The 22,043-nt window shown below is 43.1% G+C and overlaps 1 protein-coding gene across 5 annotated transcripts in view; it reads left to right on the plus strand.

Annotated features, from left to right (window-relative positions):
• The window catches only part of NAT14 (N-acetyltransferase 14 (putative)), a 104,034-nt gene extending 97,491 nt beyond the window's left edge, over positions 1–6,543 (plus strand). For all 5 annotated transcript variants that reach the window (XM_086930463.1, XM_086930466.1, XM_086930464.1 and 2 more), the window contains exon 3: positions 886–6,543. In XM_086930463.1, coding sequence (XP_086786589.1) covers positions 886–1,425 — 540 coding nt within the window. In that variant the 3' untranslated portion in view covers positions 1,426–6,543. The remainder of the gene's footprint in view (positions 1–885) is intronic.
• The last annotated feature ends 15,500 nt before the right edge of the window (positions 6,544–22,043 follow it).

Consider the following 22,043-nt stretch of genomic DNA (forward strand, 5'->3'; position numbering starts at 1 on the left):
GAGATACGTGGTCAGGCAGGTCCTGCGATCCATGCCCATGCATATTGAGTAACAAGTCACAGGTAGAGTCCCCCGCAAATTACAGGCAAACACGCACCCAGGGAAAACCCTGATCGATTCCACAGATAGCTGCACCACAAACAACTCTGAGCTAATTGGCTCCAATAAATCCCATTTGGCCAAAGGCTAGCGTTCCCAAGAAATACCACAGAGCTATATACCACATGTATATAGGTCCTAACTGGTCCTAATTAGCTCTCCCCGAGGTCGAAAGCCATCTGAGGCCTTATGGCTCAGATGCACTTTTGGAATGTAGAGAACATTTTATTGTACCTCATGAATTGTATAAATTGACGGCCAGCCGAGAGATTTGCAGCAGACACATTCTGTCCAGGCTCTCCCGTCCGGATCATTTAATTAAACCAATTTATTCCTCTATTTACAAACGCCTCTTGTTTTTTCAATTATTTAAGATCAATTCTAATTTGAGCAACAGAATCCTTATTGTGTGTTGTTTAGTGCACCCAGTTGCAGTTGTGATGTGGCAGATATCAGAGTCCATGACTGAGGTCACTTGAATGGGTGACGTTTGTTCAAGTATCCTGACGCTACACTGGGTCTACTTTTGTTAGATGAGTGTCACTGCAAGCTATGATTAAACTTCCAGAAAAGTCATTATTTGAGATGGAATTGGAGAGGGAATCTATGATGCTACATATTGTTGGGTAGCCTTTATGTATGTTGTATGTGGCACAGGGGTGGGTGCTGAACGACTCATTGAATTGCTGGCATTGTGAATTAACATCTATGGCAATAGGATATTGTGACTGGAGAATGACTGCAGCTCACTTGTCTAATAAAAGGTTTTATTATGTTGCTTTCCAGGATGGCTTTAAGGATACAGAGAACCGCCTGATCCTCTATGTATTGACACGTCCCATGTCTTTGCTTATCCTGGCTGTGATCAGCAGTGGCCTTCGCTTCCTTATTAATTCATTCATTGCTGCCCTCCTCATCCCTGTATTGGTGGCTATTGTGGTCCTGAAATTGCTACTTTGGCACTCACCTGATCTAAAGCGCATCTACTCCTACTACAGTGCCGGCCAGCGCAGAATCTGGGTTGCAGTCTATGATGACGACGATGTCTGTGGCTGCGTGGCTCTGGAGCCCACATCCGACCGCCGCATTGCTGAGCTGAAGAGGCTTTCTGTTAGCCGCTGGTACCGTCGTTCAGGTGTGGCTTCCTGCCTTGTGCGCTTCTTTGAAACTCATGCAAGGAACAAGGGCTTCCTCCAGGTAGTCTTGCATACACCAGTTGTCTCCAAGGCTTCCACGGGACTATTTGAGAAATGTGGCTACAAATTGAATGGTGGATGGAATTGGTTGGGGTACACTATAGTGAAAGAATTCAGAAAGGACCTGTAAACCCCATTGGAACCCTGCATTTATACTATTAGTGTTCACCTCCACCAATCTGTCCAGAGGATTTTGCTCTGCATGTGGAGGCGAGGATTTTGAGCAGTGGAAAACATTCTAGATTGTTTGGAAAAAAATAACACCTGCTGCAAACAAGAGACAAAACGTTTGTTTTGAGCTGTGAGCCCGACAGTTATTTGGTGTTTTTCTAGATTTACAGCCCACCACTGCGTGTTCACCAGTTGTGTCTCAGTTGAAAGCTGATGAGCGGTGCACCACCTTTCACTCTTTGTTGGAGCCGAGTGAAAATGTTAAAGCATGGATGTCCTTGTTGGTCAGTGAGAGCTGAATCCATGCCAAATGTTCAGGCTATCCTCATGGGATACTTTTATGTACAGTTCAATCTATATCAGAATTGTTTGCATAGTTAATTATCTATAAAAGATGGCATGGATATGTCCTTTGTGGATCTCTCTGAGATGGGCATTGCAGATTTTATTATTTTATTATTAACTGTGCCTTTTACCACCCACTCCTTTTATTAACAATAATAATGATCTTGATTGTATGCGGCTATTTAAAAAAAATCATTTTGTGCTTAATTTTTTCTTCTGTCACTTTTTCTGACAGCCCTTAAAGAGTCTTGCATGTAAAACCTGCACGATTTTTTGGGTGGTAAAAATGCTTCATAGATTACATTTGGGAATTTGAATGATAGTCTTACTGTGATCAAGTACTACACAGGCCAAGCAATCTGTGTGGTATGTATACAATCAAAATAACGATACGTTGACGATCTAAACATTTTAAATCGAAACAAAGTTAAATGAAAGGTAAAGAGTTAATAAAAATAGTGTATCACACACTAAGAAAAATGTTGAAGAAACATGTGGTTAACCTCCTAATAGTCACCAAATGATTGATTATGCCAAAGATAGTCCAAAGTCGTTCTGTTGAACAAATTAATTGGCTCATTAAAACAGTGTTGAATCACGACGAGCCAGCTCTTTGCCTCAAAGGCATACATTTTTGCTTTAGAGCTCTGACTCAGAAGTGAATGACTGGTTTGCAGGTTTCAGGTTGATTTTGGGAAATTAATAAGAGTGTTAAATGTATTATATCTGGCTTGAAGTGGTAACAAAGATCCAATGATTTGATGTTGAACAGTGGGTCCCATTATGAGAGCCTATCTGTCAACACAGATTTGAACCAGGATGTTTACGATTTGTGGCCCCAGGCATTGCTGTGCCGTGATCTGACATGATGCAGGTGTCACTTGAACACTAACAATGTAACCCAAGAATAGGCTCCAAATGAATGGTTTTCAGAGGGATTTGAAGATTGAAGTTTCAGTGATAAGCTGCACAATCCTAGGTTAGTTTGAAGATTTCCTCAGGTTTCGTTACACTGACCGTATCCCCATTTTAGCCTTTTGGAGAAGCAGCTCCTTCTTGCCTCTAACTCTTAACTGTCCCTCAGCACTAAGTCTCTTAAAGACACTTTCCCCCAGGAGACAGTCTACCTCCAGTTAACTGACTTGTCGTCCAATAAACAACACCCATGCTTGGTGAAACTAGTTCCTCCAAGAGACACCACTCACAAGAAGGGTCCAAATGTCCCTTTGGAAATCTTATGGCTGGAGTCGTGCTTGCTTATTCATGGTGACAAGTGTTAGAGGCAAAAATTCGAGACAGAACATGGGATAGCTCCTCCTCCCTCAGGACACTGCTCAGATAGTTGGGAAGTATTGTACAGCAGGTCTCTATTTTACTCATTTAAGGGGCTCAAGGATGTTTAATTAAGGGTAAGTCTAGTGTGCTATTGGAGGTGATCCCTAAATCAACCAAAATAAAATACTCATGCTTCCACTCTTATTCACATGGGATAAGTTACACAAAATATATCCCAGAAATCTTTACACAAACAATTAAAGGAGGTTAGTCCGTTTCCCTGCCTTGAGGATATCCTTATCTTATTGTCTCCTATATCCACTCGTGCTTCCTCAACCCCAACTCCAGTTCATCTGAACTACAAACAAAACCCCCTTCTGCTGCTGGTACTTGTTGCAGACCTCTCACAACCTAGTGGTCCCACAAACTCTACTTTGGCCTATTATGTGAAAGGCAAACATTGTCACCTGGCTAAATCAGAAGCAAGTGACAAAGCTTAAGGCAGCCAAACCCACATCTACTATGCTTTGAGTGTTAACCCTCTACTCTGAGCTACAGAGCGGAGCAGATGTGAAGTATAGGGATCCCAGGCTAGAACTGGTGGCCTCCGCATTAGAAAGAGGCCCTTGTCCAAGGTAGGAACACTATTATGAACCAAGTACTAGAATAATTTCCCCGGTTTTGGATGAGGCTCTTTTTTTCCAGAAACAAAGCCATTCCTAGAACAAAATGTTTCTCTGCAGAGCTGAAAGATCATTAGTTAGCAGTATGCACAGCAAAAAGTAGATCGAAGAAATACCATTCTTCCGATTTTACATGTGAGGTTACAGTCTTATCACTTTCAAACAAATATGGAATTAAGAAAACAAAAACGGTACATTTTGACTATGTTTAATAAAGAAACCCTTAATATTGCAAAAGGAACTGTGCTGTACAATTTCTGAAATGCAATACCCCAAGCAGCCAGACAAGGTTAAAACCCCCTCAATAATTCCGAACATATTTACTGACTTGTTCCACTGACTGTAAGAAAAATATTGATGTGGCATTAGACCTTAGTAGTGTTCCTCCAACCAACTTTGACACACTCTTCTAAAAGATATTTAACCTATATCAGACAAGAAGTTGACTCCTGCCATATCAGTCTGATAACCTTTTAACTCGCTTTAAGATCCACATCCGACAAGGTTCAGGAAAAAGATCCTCTCCGTCCTCAAAAATGTACTTCTCCAAATATTCAACAACTGCTCCTTACAACATGGAAGATAGCAGTTTGCAACCAGTTCTCAAGACAGTTACCTTGAGTCCTGAGGATCTGAATAATTTCTGTACTATTTCCCTTCAGTCCTTCCTGATAAGCTATTGGAGAAAACAGTCTTTTCTGAGTTTTCAGTTACTGGTTCAGCCCACTCTTGATCATCTCTGAAGGCTTGTGGACGACAGACGGGGGTGCTAGGGCTCTGATTCAGTAGATCTGTCAGTAGCCTTCAACATCATTGACTACAACATTTGATTTCAACCCCTTGCTCTATCCTGGAAAATGCAGGAAGTAGTATTACCCTGCTTCTCATTTAAAGACGGAGTCCTGAGTTGTGGTGTCATGCCGAGATTTATTGTTTTATCCTTTTCACTCTCTGTATGCAGGCTCTTGCTTCTGTGCTCCATGAAGCGGAGACCCACCTATACATGTATACTGACAACATCGGGTTCCTCTTTGGATTCTCTCAAGCAGCCTATTATCAGATCATTTCACCATAGTCCATGCAATCTTCCTATCTATGGTTCGCCCATGGATGTCCACTAATTTCCTCAAAATGAATCCGCCCAGATCCTATTTACTAACATCCGATTGCAACATAATTTCTGGTAGTATAACAAGGGCTGTTCATTGGAACTTGCTAAAGTTCTTTGTAGCCTTGTTTACTTTTTGACTCTAAAGTGACCCTTCACTCTCCAGTTGTGGGAGGTGCCAGTACCTGGTTTGCCCACTTGAACATCCTGTAAGCATGCTATCCTATTTTGACTGGAACCTTCACATTCCTTACATGAACCTTCTCATTCAATCAAGATTGTACCCCTTTAAGCCTTCCCAAAAAAATGTAAGTGCTGTCTCTAGCATGGCCAGATTCAGCAGCCTAGGTGGTCGTCCACATTCCCAGACAAGTCCACAGCTGTCCAATTTTGAGGTCTCTCCATTGGCAGCCTATCCATTTTAGAATCCTCTATCCACAAAGTGATTAAAAGCAAAAGCTCTGTCTTTAATTTACTGTCCTTCTTGCTTTCTTACGGTGTTCTTTTAGTAATCTTTAAACAATCTTTTGCTGGCCATTCCCAAAACAAAACCGGTCTCTCATGGAGATAGATTGTTTGAAAAGCCGTTTAACTCCCTACTATATAGTCTGTGAGCTGAAACACAACATCTCTGCTTTAGGAATGTACTAAAAACTTGGCTCGTTCTTCCTCCCATCTCTTATCCATTACATCTTTTGTTTGTCTCATTTTGTCACATTTGCTTTCTCATTGATAGGATATATAACCGCAGTTGCTGAATGCCTAGATCACAATAATCATGTAAGCACTGCCATAGTGCAAACCATTCTGTAACAAAGTTACCAAATGTGGTGGAATTCTGGCTTTGTACACATTTTAAATATGGATGAAGTAACTCTCCTCATTAAGAAGCGCTCTTGGCTAAACCAGTCTTCAGCTCTTCTGAATTACAGGGATGCATGTTCGTTTCATGTGCAGTTCACTGTGAGCATGGGCTTAGGTGGGAAGGCGAAGAGGACATAGGAATGAGTCTATAAACTCTGGATTCGGTTTCTTTGTAAAATGTGGCTTCTTTTTCTCCTCCGACTGGCCTCTTACAAACTCCAGATAGAAAGAGAAGAGACTAAAGCGAAGTTACCTAGTTTAAAATTGGTTGCATGTAGAAAACATGTGATTCATGCACGACTGGTACAAATAAATAACTGAGCTAAAGCTCTGCTGGAGAACTCCATGGGGCCCCTTTTTAAAAATTGCCTATTACTGCCACTAGTTGTTTTGCAGGATGGTTTATTTATGCATTTGTTAACTGATTTATGTATTTATAAAATGTCACCAATTCGTGATTTTATGTATTTCTAAGCTGCCACCAGGTATGATGTTTTTATGTCTGAACCAGAGAACTCAATTTAAGTTGCATTTGTGTCACCCCACCTCCATAGTGGTGGGGCACTTATATCTAAGAAATGAGAGTTGAGTAGGACAAGATGAGTTGCAATTCTTGCTCAGGCCTGTCTCCTTAAACGCCATCACATGGACATATTTTACTGTTTCTAGTTATTTAAGTGGATGCCATGGTTCTGCTGCCAGGTGCTAAAGAATGGAATTGCAGTTCCTAAGGAATGTGTTAATATGGTTATATTTATGCTGCTGTAATGTAGTGTGTTTATAATAAAGTGTATGAATTTTATTTTGTGCCTAAAATACTTTACTGAATTTAAAAGCTGTAATTTAATCATCAAAATAACTATCTAACATGCATACAAAATTAATAATTGAAAGACTTCATCATAAATGTGGGTGGATAGATTGTAAATATATTGGAATGTCTGCTGAGGAACAATTTTCCGAGCTGTATCAGTCTTAAGAAAAGATTAGTAGTGGCTCCCACACATTGTATCGCTTGTCATCCTCTGTAGCCATTTCTCACCTTGTTTAGGACAGCACTATCCGGAAGAAACATTGATACTATTTCCAGATTTCATTTCAATCTACAAATGTATTATCAAGTCATTTCATTTATATAATTGTTACTTTGATTTTGAAATGCATATCGTATCCTTGCATTTCGAGAATTTTTCAATTTGCATTGCTGTACCAGCCCACTCCATGTATGCAAGGCCGAAAGTGGTTAAAAAAAATGATATTCACATAATGTTGATTTAAAGTGAATTTCAAAAATCTTTTAATTCTACAAGATCATTTATAGAGAATGAAATGGAAGGTAGGGTGAGACAAATAACCACTAGCTTGTATGGCCTGCAAAAAGATGTTGCTACGGCCATAAGAAATCAGGTTTTGGAAGTAATAGCTGAGGTTTGATGATTTACCAAGCAAGAGAAAGACGGTGAATACTGGATCCATTTTACAAAGAGCAGCTCAATAATTGTTGAAGTTGTTTTAAAGCACTGGTTTAATGTGCTCATGTTTGAGAGTGCATGTTGGAATGAATGTATGATCTGTGGATATTATGCCTTCATTCCAACATGCAACTTGGATATATTAAATGATAGACAATCTGGACCATCATATTGTAGCACCCATGTCAATTCGAAATGATTGTTATTGAAACCAGGAACAAAGGAGGTGTGCTTTGTTAGGGCAATAGCAACATAGAATATAATGTAATCTTTCCGAAGCGCAGCTATTATGACCGCACCCACAATCTAGTTTGAAAAAATAGCGCACTCAAGAAAGCATAGACCAGATTGTTGTATTATTTTTTTTTACTGAGGATGAAGTTTAAATAATATGATCATTGATTTAAAAAAATGGACATATTTACATACACCAATAAACCAGACCAAATGTCCAAATGTTTGAGATAACCGGAATAAATCGACAAATCATTGAGAAATATCATGCTATGATTCTAGCACAAACCCAATGTGTGCAGACGCTTGAAGATACCTTTCAGACCTCTTTGCAAAATGATTAAACAATTTGTTCAAATATTTTACCAGGTGTTAAATAAGTGCTTGCTTGCATAAGTTTATTAACAATGTAGAAATGGTTTGAAGAACTGAATAAATGACACTTGTAATTTGAAAATGCATCTACAATTTAAACAGGTTAAAACACTTAGAATTTGAAAATAGATCTAGAATTAAAACTGGGTATGTCGCAAAAACATTTGTAGGAACTATAGTCTGGAATAAGAATCGTATATGACTGAGAGTGAACACATTTGAATCATTTCATTTCAAAGCAACAAGAGCAAATGTAGGTATTGCCTTTACCTGGGTGATTAACTAAATAGAGAAACCATAACAGTCAGTTTATTCTGAACAAAGGTTTATGCAATCAAGCAGCAGTAGAGAAAGTTCTGAAAACATAGTTATGGATAGAGAACGAACACTCAGTATCTCGGGTGAGTGGGGTACCATGTACATAAAGAGGTAATGACCAAAGTGTGAAAGGCAGACAACATTTGGGGTATGTGTGGAAAAAGATTGAAACATAATGTTAGTGATTAATATTTGCACATACAATTTGTACAAATTGAGGAGAGTGCTTTATAAAAAAGCACAGCATTTTCACTTACAATAGAACATTTTTTGAGATGTTGTTTTATAAGTTCAATTCATCAGTGAAATTGAGCAGTCTTACATTTAATGAGTGATAAGAGTTACTAACATCATGCCACAGGTCCATAACTCTCAATTTACCAAGATGAAAAAGTGTTAAGGAAAGTAATCTTTCACACTCCCTCCCCGGGGCAAATGTCAGAAAGAAATGATAATCCGCGCATGGCTCACTGATGTCATGAAAGTGAGCTCAGTCGATCGGCTCATTACACTTTCACTGATTCGATGCTGAGGACATATCGCTAATTCTAATAACAATTAGGACTGGCTCTAATCAGTAAGGCTGAGCCTTTTCAACCAAATAACAGGAGAAATGCCAATACTGATAGTCAATTTAAACAAGGCGCGATAAGCAGACCCGAAAAGCCCATTTTCGGGTCTGCTTATCTCGCCTTGGTGCTCACTTTCATCTTGTTGCTTTCTTTCAATTAAATCGCAATAGTGTATGATTAGGAATATTGGGAATTGTTTTTTGACCTAATAGCAGACCCCCTACCTCACCCACTGGTCTATTGTCTTTCCAGTGAATCTGAGGTTTACAGCTTTGAATGTGTTGTTTGAAAGTGGTTTCGAGTGTGATATGCCTGATGAGTAACGAGTGATTGGATGGATGAGTTTTTATCCTATGCTTTGTGTCCTGATGCTTAGAATGAATCTTTGATATTTCATTTGGAACTTCAGCACCGATTCTAAATCGTAATGTTTTGATATAAACTTTCTGTGAATAAACAGCTATTGAATAGCTTTTCCAAGTATTGATTTGTTGTCTATACTTTGGTTTAGAATTGATTGTTTAAATTGACTATCAGTATTGGCATTTCTCCTCCTTTATTTGGAGGACATATCGCAGCAAGGTAGAGGTATCGCTGGAAAGAGGGATTCTTCCCTTTCCAATGATATCCTGCCCAAGTGGATACCTGCATGGGGGTGCCGAATGAGGGCAGTCTCCAAGCAATGATCAGCCCACTAGACCCAGGGATTCAATGTAGAGGGAGCATAGCCCTATGCTCCCTTAGCCTTGGCCTCATTAGCCTTTCTGCCCCCCGGGGGATAGGTGGGGGGTGTTAACCCTAATCTGCCCCTCTTCAAATGGATAAAAAGCCCACTGGACACCAGGGTCCTTTTAGGGTACACTATTTTTGAGAGTCACCCCCTCCCGGGTATAAGCCTGTGTGCTCCCCTGCCCCACCAGGGAGCACAGGCTTATACTTTTTTTGGGAATCCCCCATCCCCCCCCCCACCAGGGACCCTATTAGACTTTCTGACCCACCGTTGAGTGGATGGAGGTATTCACCCGCAGACTGCCCCTCCACGGGACAGAAAGTCCACTAGACACCAAGGTTCTATTGTTTGCTTTTTTGGGGGGAGTGGGGGGCAGAGGAGCTGCCCCCTACCCCACCTAGTATGGGATTGTGCGCCAGCCCGTAGCCCTAATTGTGCCGGCAGAAAGTCCACTAGACACCAAGGGTTTTTTTGCTGTTTTTTGGAGTGAAAGGTATGCCCCCACATGCATGGGCATGTGGCCTGTCTTGCCCTGGGTCCCATTAGTCTTTCTTCCCCCGGGGGTAGATTGGGATGTTCACCCCCTATTTGCCCCTGCAGACTGGCAAAAAGCCTACTAAACACCAGGGAGTTTTAGAGTAGAATTTATTTTGAGGGACAGCACCCCTGTCCCCAGGCTTTGATCTGTTCTCCCCTCCCTACTAGGGACCTTAGAAGTCTTCTCTTCCCCTGCTCACCCCAGGGATGATGAGGGTGTTCACCCCCAATCTGCTCTTCAGGGGTAGAAAGCAAACTAGACACAAGGGGTATCTTTTATTATAGAAAACAGTTATGGTGTATGGATTGACCACCCTTGTGTTGGGCCTTATAATCCAACCCTAAAACCCCAACAGTATTTCTGGGTACCTGGGGCGCAGAGCCCCATTCTCTTGGCAAGGAAAATGGAATTTGTATTATTTTATCCGTAGTTTTGAGTAAGGAGTAAGCCCAAACTTCCCCCTATTTACAATGGTGAATGGTTGCACTTTTCAGGTCCCTACTCTGCCATGCAGGGAAACTAACTAAAAACGAAACTAACGAGAAAAAAAAAATCTAGGAGACTCCAGGTTGGTGTGCCTTTCATGGTTCACACAATGTCTTCTTCCCCAATGCGTGCAAACTTTGCCCAAATTTGTGTATTTTCCTTACATTTCTGTGAAGAAAGTTCCAGAATCACAAATTTCCTACCACCCAGCGTTCCCCCAATTGTTCTAATAACCGCTACATAAAAGCCCCCAAAATAGAGGTATTGGTAGTATTTGGGCCCTGGCTGTACGGCCATCGAGGGAAACCTACCAAACCCAAACATTTCTTAAAAATAGACATCCAGGGGAGGCCAAGGTGATGTTCCACGCATGAATCCCACAATGTTTTCTTACCCAGAATGCCCTGTAAATCTCAAACTTTGCCTAAAATCACACATGTTTGAGGCATATGAGCTGTAGATCATATGCTTGTGCATAGCTCACCATCTAGTTTTGGGTCCGAATGTTTGCACTTTGTTTTTGTTCGAAGAAGTCTTTCCAGTCACGAGGTAGGTGTTCAAATGTGTATTGCTGCGCTCCGCTTCAGCATCGTTTCTCGGACCCATTTGACGCGCAATCCAATCCCTCGACGGTATTGTTATTGATCACGGTTCCCCATTCATTGCGTATTGTCCCAACCTTAAAATCTTCGATCGGAAAACTCGTAGAAGCCAGTCTGCTAAATTTCCACACACCGACTTGCATAGTGTGTAACCTCTGTTTTTCCCCAGGAACACGACAAGAAAGACTGCGACGTGTGCCGATCGTTGTGATCGAAAAAGACTCTTTGTGATCGTCGGGCTCGACGTCACGAGATGCAACAGCAAAGCGGCTCCGCACCGGACATCTTCGGCGAAGAGTCTGACTCTGAACATCATGCCCAAGGAGCTGAAGAAGAAGAACAATTCTCTGTGTCCGAGGACGACTCAGACATCGAAGAAGAGGAGCAAGTTACTCCAGGTCAGCATACCGTGAGTAAATACAACCTAAGACAAATGCTCCGGTCCATTCCCTGCCTTCGGGCCAAGGTCGGCATCGACAAAAAGTTTCCGACGCCCCACCTTCTGGCCCGGTTCTGAAACATAAAGAAAAGTCTTCCGGTTTGGGCTCGAACCGACCACATCTTGGTGCAAGCCCAACACCTCCGGCACCGAAACACAAGTCCAAGCCGACACCATCGGCGCCAAAAGGCTCGGAGCAGAAACGTTCGATGTCGAAACAGAAAACCAAGGATAAAGACACTCCTGTTGAGCCTCGGTCCGATCACTTCGTTTTGAAAGAGAAAAAGTTGGTGATTCACCCTGATACAGGGCATATTCAGGCCAGTCTACCACATTCCTCTAAAGAAGAAAAGTGTGGGTACTAACCCTTATCCTCCTTACATTACACCTACTTCTACTACTAATCCTAATTTACTTATTTCACCTGAAACTTCACCTCCACCACCAACTTCACCTAACTTGCAAGATGTTGGGGATGGAGATGGGGATGGCAATCAAGATCCCCCACAAGACACTGATCCTTAGCAGGACTGTCACACTGATCTAAATAATGATCCAGATTTGTACCCCTCCCCACCACATGATAACATTGGGTATGTTGAGCTGCTGAATATCACAAGGTGGAGTTACATTCCGAGCCATTAGAGCAGGATTTCCTCTTTGAGAACCTTAGCTCCTCTCACAGAGTCACTCATACATTATGCTCAAAGGCATGTTAAAACACACTGAGGACATTTTCAAAGACCCTATCAGAGCAAGAATTATTACTCCTAGGATGGAGAAAAAATATAAGCCAGCACCCACAGACCCTACATACATCAAAGGTCAGTTACCTTTAGACTCTCTTGTAGTCTCTAATGCTCGCACGAGAGCCAAACGCCCAAACATCAGCTGCAACTCCTCCTCCAGATAAGGAGTCCAAGCTCATTGACGCCTCAGGCAAAAGAGTAGCTTCACAAGCAGCTCAAGCTTTGTTGGCTCGTTATGACAGGGCACACTACGATGAATTGGAGAAACTCATGCAGTTCTTACCAGGCAAACACAAGACTAAGGCTAACAACCTTATTCAAGAGGGTAAGCTCATTAAAAATACATCTATCAGGTGTGCCCTAGATGCGACAGACACAGCAGCCCGTACAATTAAGACCAGTGCACTCTTACGAAGGCTTGGTTGAGAATTTCAGGTTTCAAACCTGAGGTGCAAACCTCGAGCCTCAACCAACGCTTTGATGAGGAACATCTCTTTGGACCCCTCTGGACCAGCAGTTGACAACTCGCTGGAAAAATGGAAAAAGATATAGAGGTCGCAACGTCCATGGGGGCTTTGCAATCACCCACCAATAGGGGTTCCTTGCACCGTTCCTTTTATAGAGCTGGCTCTAAAAACATATCCACTGACACTAACTCCTCCTCCTCAAGGGTAAAAATAAATCTCCCTCAAAAGTATTTTTCAGAGGAGGTTTTAGAGGGAACAATGGTAAGGGAATAAGCAGAGGCAACTCCACGCACTCTTCCCCCACCAGGAACAAACAGTGACTTCCATCCCATACTCCCCCGATCAATCCACTCCTGTCGGGGAACGTCTCTCCATCACTTCAGACAAATTATCCAATATGGTTACTGCCTGGAACTTACACCCAATCCCCCAAATATCCTTCCAAGACCACATGCAATGTCACCGGAACATCTCTCACTCTTAAAGCAAGAGGTTCTCTCTCCTGGGAAAACAAGCTATAGAACCAATCCTGTTACAATACCAAGGGACTGGACTACACTCCCTGTACTTGTTAATTCCCATAAAGGATGGTTTTTTAAGACCTATATTCGACCTCGGAGAACTAAATCTTTACATCCAATCAGACCATTTTCACATGGTCAAACTTCAACAGGTTCTTCCGCTACTTTAGCAAGGCGACTTTCTGTCCACTCTGGATCTAAAGGACGCCTATTTCCATATTCCCATTCACCCCGCTCACCGCAAATACCTCAGGTTTGTGGTAAACAGCCAACATGATCAATTCAAAGTCCTCCCATTTGGAGTAACTACACCACCCTGGGCTTTCACAAAGTGTCTGGCAGTAGTTGTGGCTCATCTAAGAAGACAGCACATTCACATCTTCCCCTACCCCGACGACTGGCTAATAAAAGCCAGTTCGCATTAGAGCTGCCTACGCCACACTCGAAAAACAGTCCAACTGCTTCACTACCTCGGGTTCACTGTGATCGTCACCAAGTCTCATCTCCAACCATCCAACACACAAGTGTATTGAGAAGCCACAGTAGACACTCAGAAAGCTCCAGCATATCCCAACCCAGTCAGGATCTGTAACATGCAGACGCTAATATCGCAGTTTCAGCCTCAACACTCATTACCAGCTGAAGTGTTCATGCAATTGATAGGAATGATGGCATCTTGAATTTTAATCATTCCTTATACAAGACTCCAAATGCGTCCCCTACAGGAATGCTTAGCATGTCAGTGGAACCAGGCTCAATGTCAGTTATCAGATCTAGTGTTGGTGGATGGCTGCACCCATCGCTCTCTGCAGTGGTGGAACATACAAAACCTTTTCAAGGGGCGCCCATTCGTCGACCTGGTTCCACAGATAGTGCTAACAGCAGACTCATCGCTCACTGGTTAGGGAGCTCATTTTCCAAAACATAGCCTTCCAACTTCATCTAGTAGGCAAAGCTGTCCTGATTTGCACAGACACCATGATTGCAATGTACTACATACAACAACAGAGGGGGGCACACTCTCTCCAGCTCTCACAGCTAGCCCAGAGCATCTGGAGATGGGCCATACCTCAAAAATATATTTCCTTGCAGAACACCTCCCAGGAGTAAACAACCAGATTGCAGATCTGCTTATAAGTCAACAACATCAGATGCACAAATGGGAACTCCACCCTCTAGTTCTCCTCCCATTCTTCCAAATGTGGGGCTTCCCAGAGATAGATCTGTTCGCCATGCGCCTAAACTCAAAATGCCCAAACTTCACATCCAGGTATCCACACCCATTGTCCAAAAGCAATGCGCTATGGATGAATTGGTCAGGGATATTTGCTTAGGTTTTTCTGCCTCTCCAACTCATTCCATTAGTGGTTCGGAAGCTTAGACAGCAGTCCCTGAAAACTAATCCTAGTTGCTCCCACATGGGCCTGTCAACCCTGTTGGATCTATCAGTAGTTCCTCACCAAAAAGAACACCTTACTCCCAATCTTTTCACTCAGAACCATGGAGAGATAAGGCATCCAGATCCCAGTCATCTTAACCTTGAGATTTGGTACCTGAAATCTTAGAGTTTGGATATCTTAATGTTCTGCCAGACTGCATGAATATTATCAAAGATGTTGGGCACCCTACCACAAGATCATGCTATGCAGCAAAGTGGAAGCGGTTTGACATTTACTGTAACAACAATAAAATCAATCCGCTAGATACTTCAATTCAAAACATTATTTTCTATCTACTACATCTACAACGTTCCAATTTAGCGTACACATCTATAAGATTACATCTTGCTGCAATAGCTGCATACCTACAAAACATACAGCATTTGTCTCTTTTTAGAGTGCCTGGTATTAAAGCATTTATGAAAGGACTTAAAAGATTCATTCTACACAGACTTCCACCTGCTCCAATGTGGAATCTCAACATAGTCCTTACAAGACTCATGGGTCCACCTTTTGCGCCATTGCACAAATGTGAATTACAATTTCTTACTTGAAAGGTAGCCTTCCTTATCGCCATCACATCTCTGAGAAGAGTGGGTGAGATTCAGGCATGAACCATAGAAGAGCCATTTTTACAAATACACCAAAACAAAGTGGTTTTAAGACCTAACCCCAAACCTTTTATTCCTAAAGTCATTTCTGCCTTTCATATCAACCAATGTGTTGAATTGCCTGTGTTCTTCCCTCAACCAGATTCAGAGTTAGAACTTACTCTTCGCACCTTGGACTTCAAAAGAGCATTACTGTACTACATAGAAGGAACAAAACCTTTCAGGAAAGCCAAGCAACTTTTTGTTTTTGCTCCACCAAATAAAGGCAATCCAATATCAAATATGCTACATTAAAGCTAAACGCACATTAGCAATTCCCCCTAGAGCGCATTCTACACGCAAACTGGGGGCTTCCATGGCATTCTTAGGAAATATGCCCATAGATGACATCTGTAGAGCTGCAACATGGTCTACACCACACACATTGACAAAACACTATTGTGTTGATGTGTTAGCAAGACAGCAAGCTAGTTTGGGCCAGGCAGTTTTACGTACACTATTTCATACCACTGCAACAGCTACAGCTTAGCCACCGCTTAGGGATATAACTGCTCTGTAGTCTATGCACAAGCATATGATCTACAGCTCATATGCCTCGGACGGAAAACCCTACTTACCCAGTATGCATCTGTTCTTGGCATATAGAGCTGTAGAGTCTTATGCGCCTCGGGTACCTTTACCTGATGCAGTAATATCTTAATTAGATACTATATACATTGACATCTCTCTTCACTACTCTTACTAACTCCATCATAACACCCTTTACAGCAAAACCATCTGAGGATGGAGTCGATGCCATGCTCACTATCACCGAAATGAGTCACCTACCTCATGACTGGAAAGACTTCTTTGAACAAAAACAAAGTGCAAACATCCGGACCCAACACTAGATGGCAATCTATGCACAAGCATATGACTCTACATCTCTATATGCCAAGAACAGATGCATACTGGGTAAGTAGCATTTTCATTTCCTTGCAGTTCTGTGAGGTAAACTTCTGTAATCTGCAGCCACACAAGTGAGGTCCCATTTTTATCAAGATACTTTGGGGACACGTTGGTTGACAGGAAATGTGTGCCTCCTCACAGATTCCAGACTTTTTTGTCACAGAAATATGTGGAAATTGTATATTTGTGGCCAAAGTTTGAACTTTGTTTCTGGGTAAAATTACCTATTGAGAACCACAAAATTCATGCCAGTCTGGGCTCTCCAAGGTGTCTACTTTTTAGACAAGCATTTGCAATGCAATAGGTATCACATTTGTGAGAGTTAGAGCTATTGGCGTTGTAATTGACAATGTCTCTTGCTGTGGTGTTTTGGTTTGGAGTGGAGTGAATGTATGTGGTGTGGAGTTCGATTGTGTGGGTTAGATTGGAATTTTTTTGCATTGTAATTGTGTGTTGTGAAGAAGTTTTATGTAGTGGAATTATGTTCCATGGTGTGCTGCAGAACTATGTGGTATTGAGTATACTGGAATTATGTGGATCGGGAGTGTGCGTCATGGAGTGGAATTATGATGAATGGTATTTTGAGTTGTAGGGAGATATGTAGTGGAGTTTAATTATGTGGTTGCTGTTGAATACTGTGGCATGTTGTGGAATTTTGTGGTGTGGATTAGATGTATGTAGCATGTTGTGTAAGTGTGTTGTTGAGTTGAACTATGTGGTTTGTTGTTAAATTATGTGGTGTGGAATGTAAATGTGTACAATTGAATTGTTATGTTATGTTATGTTACGTATCTCTTATATAGCGCATGGCTACCCCAGCAACGAGGCGTCCCAGCGCTTGCAGACAGGTCCAATCACATAACAGCCGGAGGAATGCGGCCGGATATCTATACACCGCGGAACCCTAAATAGAAGAAAACAGCCAAGTTTTTACTTGTTTTCGAAATTGTAGGTGGTTTGTGATGGAACGTACACCTAGAGGAATAGAGTTCCAGAGTTTTGGGGCCCGAAACCTAAAAGAGCGGCCACCAGCTCTACATTTGTGTGGTGTGGAAGTGTGTGTCTTTGAGTGAATTTATGCGGATTGGAATTATGTGGCATGTGGAGTTCATTTGTGTGGATTGTGGAACTGGGGGCACATGCATCAAACCATTTTATGATCGCAAACAGTGTGAATCGCAAAAATCGTCAGTTTGTGATCACAAAATGGCCTTTTCAGATGCATGTACCTTTTTTGCAAATTCGCAATTAAGGAAATCACAATTTTTGTGATTCCCTTAATTGCGAATGCAGTTAGGGAATTGCAAATTGTGATTACCTAAATGCGATGCATCATGCATTCGCAAATTAAGTTTTCACAATTTGGAATGGCAAATTACCGTCAACTTCAATTTGATGGTAGTTTGCCATTCCTATGAAAAATGCAAAAAAAAGCATTTTTCAAAGTGCTTTGTGGTGCATACACATGCCCTTATGGCATGTATGTGCGCCACATATACATACTTACCTGTTTTTGGGGTTGCATCAGGGTGCCTTTTGGACCCCTTGCACCCTTGAAATTGCATGCTCAATTTGCGAGTACCTATTTGGTACTCACAAATTGCGAATAGAATCCCATTCATTCCTATGGGCCTCAAGACCCATAGGAATGAATGGTAAGCCATTCCTTAATAGCGAATCGCAATTTGCCATTCGCTATTAAGGAATATGTAGGAAACACAATTTTTATTGCACAACCTACATGCATAGCTAATTGCGAGTCTTTAATAGCGATTCCTTAATAATCGCTATTAAGGAGTCGCAATTCCTAACTTTGGTGCATGTGCCCCTTGGAGTCTAGCAGTGTGCTTTCATCTGATAACAGGACGGCAGAAAGCAATCAATTAAAACTGCATAGGGCATGAAACAATCAATAAAAGGAACAGGCTTGGCAAACACGGCGTGGAAGCTGGAGCCTGGTAACTGACTGCAAGAGAGAAGGAGTGAGAGCAGAGAGAGCGGGGTGGAGGAGCAGGGAAAGGGACACGACAAAGAAAGCATAACCAGCGCAGCATGCGCTGATAGAGTGAAGTTGAATTTAAAATATTTATAAAGCGCACGATTACCAAGCGGTTTCTTGGCGCTAAGGATGCAAACCCAAGGTCAGGACTGCAAGTAGGTCGCTAGTGTGAAAAGGCTTGAGAAAACAGGAGAGTCTTGAGAGCTTTTCGAAACTCTAAATAGTGGGAGGAGGACCTAAGGGAGAAAGGAAGAGTGTTCCAGAATGCAGGGGCAAGGTGGAGAATTTCATTCCTCCCAATTTCTTCCTCCTAAAAGGACGAACAGAGAGAAGGAATTGGGAGGAGGAGCGCAGTTCTCTTCTGGGGAGATAGACCTTAATTTCTAAATTGATGAATGCGGGGGCCGTCCCTGCTCGGGCCTGAAATGTGATACAGCCCATCTTAAAGAGGGAACGTTCCCAAACGGGAAGCCAATGTAAGGCTTTGAGTAACGGGGTAACATGGTGAGATTTGGGGAGATTATAGGCAAGTCAGGCGGCCTGGTTTTGGACCAGCTGAAATCGCCGTAGGTCATAGGCAGGAGCACCAGAGTATAAAGCGTTGCCGTAGTCGAGGTGGGAGATGACCATGGCTAGAAGAATAAGTTTGAGGGCAGAGAGAGAGAAAAAGCGTGAGATTTTTCGGATGGTGCGGAGGATCAAAAAACAGGAGGAAATAACAGAACTAATCTGGGAGTGCAAGGTAAGCTGGTCATTCAATTTTATTCCTAGGGTTTTTACAGAGGAAGAAGGGGAGGGAGGGGGACCCAGGGAAGAAGGCTAAAATGAGGGATTTCCAGAGAGGAAAAATGTACAGGTTAAACAAAAGGGGGACAGGGAGGAGCCCTGTGGTACGCCGCAGAGAACCTTACGAGAGGGAGCAGAGAAGTCGGCCAAGTGGACGGCCTGGGTACGGTCCCTCAGGAAGGAAGAGAGCCAGACCAGGGCTGATCCTCCGATGCCAGCCGCCCTGACACGGGTGAGCAGGATGGAATGGTCAACCGTGTCAAAGGCGGTTGATAAATCAAGAAGGACCAAGGCCTGGGGCCGATTAGTATCCATTCCCTCTCTGAGATTGTCCAAAGAGCTCATACCTCAAGTTGTTCATTGAGATCAGAGCCAATTCATGGCTGGGGCAGCTGCGAGGAGCAGGGCAGGCACAGACAGCAGTGCCCCCTGCTCTGAGGCATGCAGCGCAGCCCACTGTCTCATCCGCCTGCCGGCACTGCTCTGGAGTTGGGAAAATAACCCAACAGTGAAAGCGAAACCAGTTCAGCGCTCGTGAAACAGGCACCGCTCTGATAAATAATAATAGTCCATAAATAATGTATGTCCAGAATTGTTAAAAAATAAACAACCAAAAACGGCAGGAGCTCTACTAAAATGAAAGCACGCGGTGTCACACACTTGTATTAATTAAATAAATAAGTAGTCCCTAACAATCATATAACATTTAGGAGTGTAAGTAAACTGTAATTGGCCTGTGCTCCTACCATAAAACCGGAAATGATCTATCGGAGTATTAACACTAAGAAGCCAGGAAATTCAATGGATGTAGGAGTGAACCAATTGCAAGCCACAGGCTGGATTCCACTCGGTGGAGTAATTACAGCAGGTCTTGCAGACAGCGCTTGCACGCTGATGCTCAACCTGAAAATTGGGTTATTATATGTTTTCCTGGCTGGTGGCTGAGCCAGAGCCAAAATCTGCAGCTACCTATGTAGAAGAAGTGTGGACTCCATTGTGTAAAATGTGATGCCAGGTACACACCGAGGGATAGTGAATCAGCCACCTGATAGCCGTCAGAAAATATACTGGGACCGGAGCGTCCACATACTCCAAAGGGCCTATTCCTTTACTTATGAGTGTCACTAATACTGAAATATCAACCTACTCATAGGAGTGTGGGTTGGTGAGGTTACCAACGTTTCTGGTATTCTTCACAGAGGTGGGGGCTGTGTTATATCATGCAATCAGGACCCCCCTCACATAGTGAAGATTAGATATTCTTTGAGGGGTCCTGATGAAATGCCTCTTGATCTTACAGGACAGCAGAGGCATGAAACATGTTAACCATAAACCTTTACTGAGATAATCTCACATTGGTATAGTACCAGAGACTGATTTCATAGTAGAAACTGGAATCCTAATTTTTCCTAGTTTCCCACTCTTTTTAATCTTGACATTGACTCTTTATCCCCTATTAAACAGAGTACAAAGTGTCTGGAGTCCATTTTAATTCACTTCATTCCAATCTTCCTACACTGGCAACCACCTCGATTCCCAGTTCTTCAAGAACAAATCAAATGATGTTCGGCAAAGTGCCCCCTCGAGAGGCCTATTGTGCATTGCAGTGCCAGCCCAGAGAGGAGCTGGCCCGATGATGAAGCATGCCACCTTCAGGCGAGTGAGGGCTCTTGTTCTATGAACTGACGCTCCTAGTGTGTGGAAATTTACAAAATTGATGTACATAAGCGGCGTTCATTTGCCTTTTCCCATTCCCCTCCCTGTACGCACCACGAATATCGTGAGGCGTTGACCGCATCACCCCGCCAGTAAAGGCCCGTGCCCGCATGTACCTGACAGCCATTTTAGGCACCATGGCCTCTTTGCCCGCTCATTGAAATCCCCGGCTTCCCTCCTGCGCGCATTTTAACACCCCCCCCACTCTCAAATGACCCCCTCCCTCCGCGCACCCTGGCAGCCCCCTCCCTCACATGCACAAGTCCACATGACCCTGTCCTTGGGAGTCACGGCCGCGCCTGACCAACACCTCCTTTCCTTTCATGAATAACCCCTCTGTTGGTAACCCCTCCCTCCGCGATTGACCGTCCACACAGGTCCGAGGCCATCGCCTAAGCCGGGAGATACTGTTTACTGCCCCTTATTGTATGGAGTCACTCCTCATCACAGGACCCACTATTGATCCTGACCTCCCCACCCCCTGGAATACGATCAGGCGCACACATCCTAAGAATCGGCGGAACACTCAGCTGCGCGATAACCCCCCCTCCTGATGTCAGCAGGGTGAGGGCCTCTATTGTGGATATATGTGGGGTGGGATTGACACGAGGATTACGGGGATGTCTTTTTCCTTGCTTCACAATGTCTTGATTGTAATAAAGAAAGGTCATATGTCATAAACCAGGGTATAAGAAGCCAGGCCTCAGAGAGGTTGGCAGAGCACCTCCCGAAAGACACTGTGTTTCGTGTCCGAAATGACAGGCTCTCCTCATGAGTAATAAATCCTGTTCTTGTGATTCCTGCTTCCAGCGCCCGTCTCTTTATTTGGTAACTATTCAGAATGGGAACTAAGAGGCGTCTTGCGCCAGCCGCCCGAGCATCGATGGTAATATGGGCTCACTTTCCACAATTGGCGTCCCAGCGCGGGGTCCATCAGTGACATAAGGTCCAGTAAGAGAGATCCAGACGATGAGGTGAACATCTAAATGATTGGAGTATACCTGCCTTGAGAGGGCCCTCGTCCGGCTGCCGATTGAATGAACTTCACCGATTCTGAACGGACCTCTCTCGAGTGACCTATTGTCCTGACTGGAAACCCACAGGAATGCCGCATGGAGTAAGAGAACGATCAGGCGCTGGAAAGGGAAGACGAAGAACTGTCCGCATGGTCCGGTCCGGGTAAGATTAAGTAGGGCGTTTTTACGCCTGATTGGTAGGATGGTTTTTAACCATCTGATTGATTGATTGATTGATTGTATTTGAATCGGTATTTAAATACTGATATTGTTGTTGTTGTTCA

Source organism: Lissotriton vulgaris, chromosome 7 (genome assembly GCF_964263255.1).
Source record: "Lissotriton vulgaris chromosome 7, aLisVul1.2, whole genome shotgun sequence".
In the NCBI taxonomy this organism is placed as follows: domain Eukaryota; kingdom Metazoa; phylum Chordata; class Amphibia; order Caudata; family Salamandridae; genus Lissotriton; species Lissotriton vulgaris.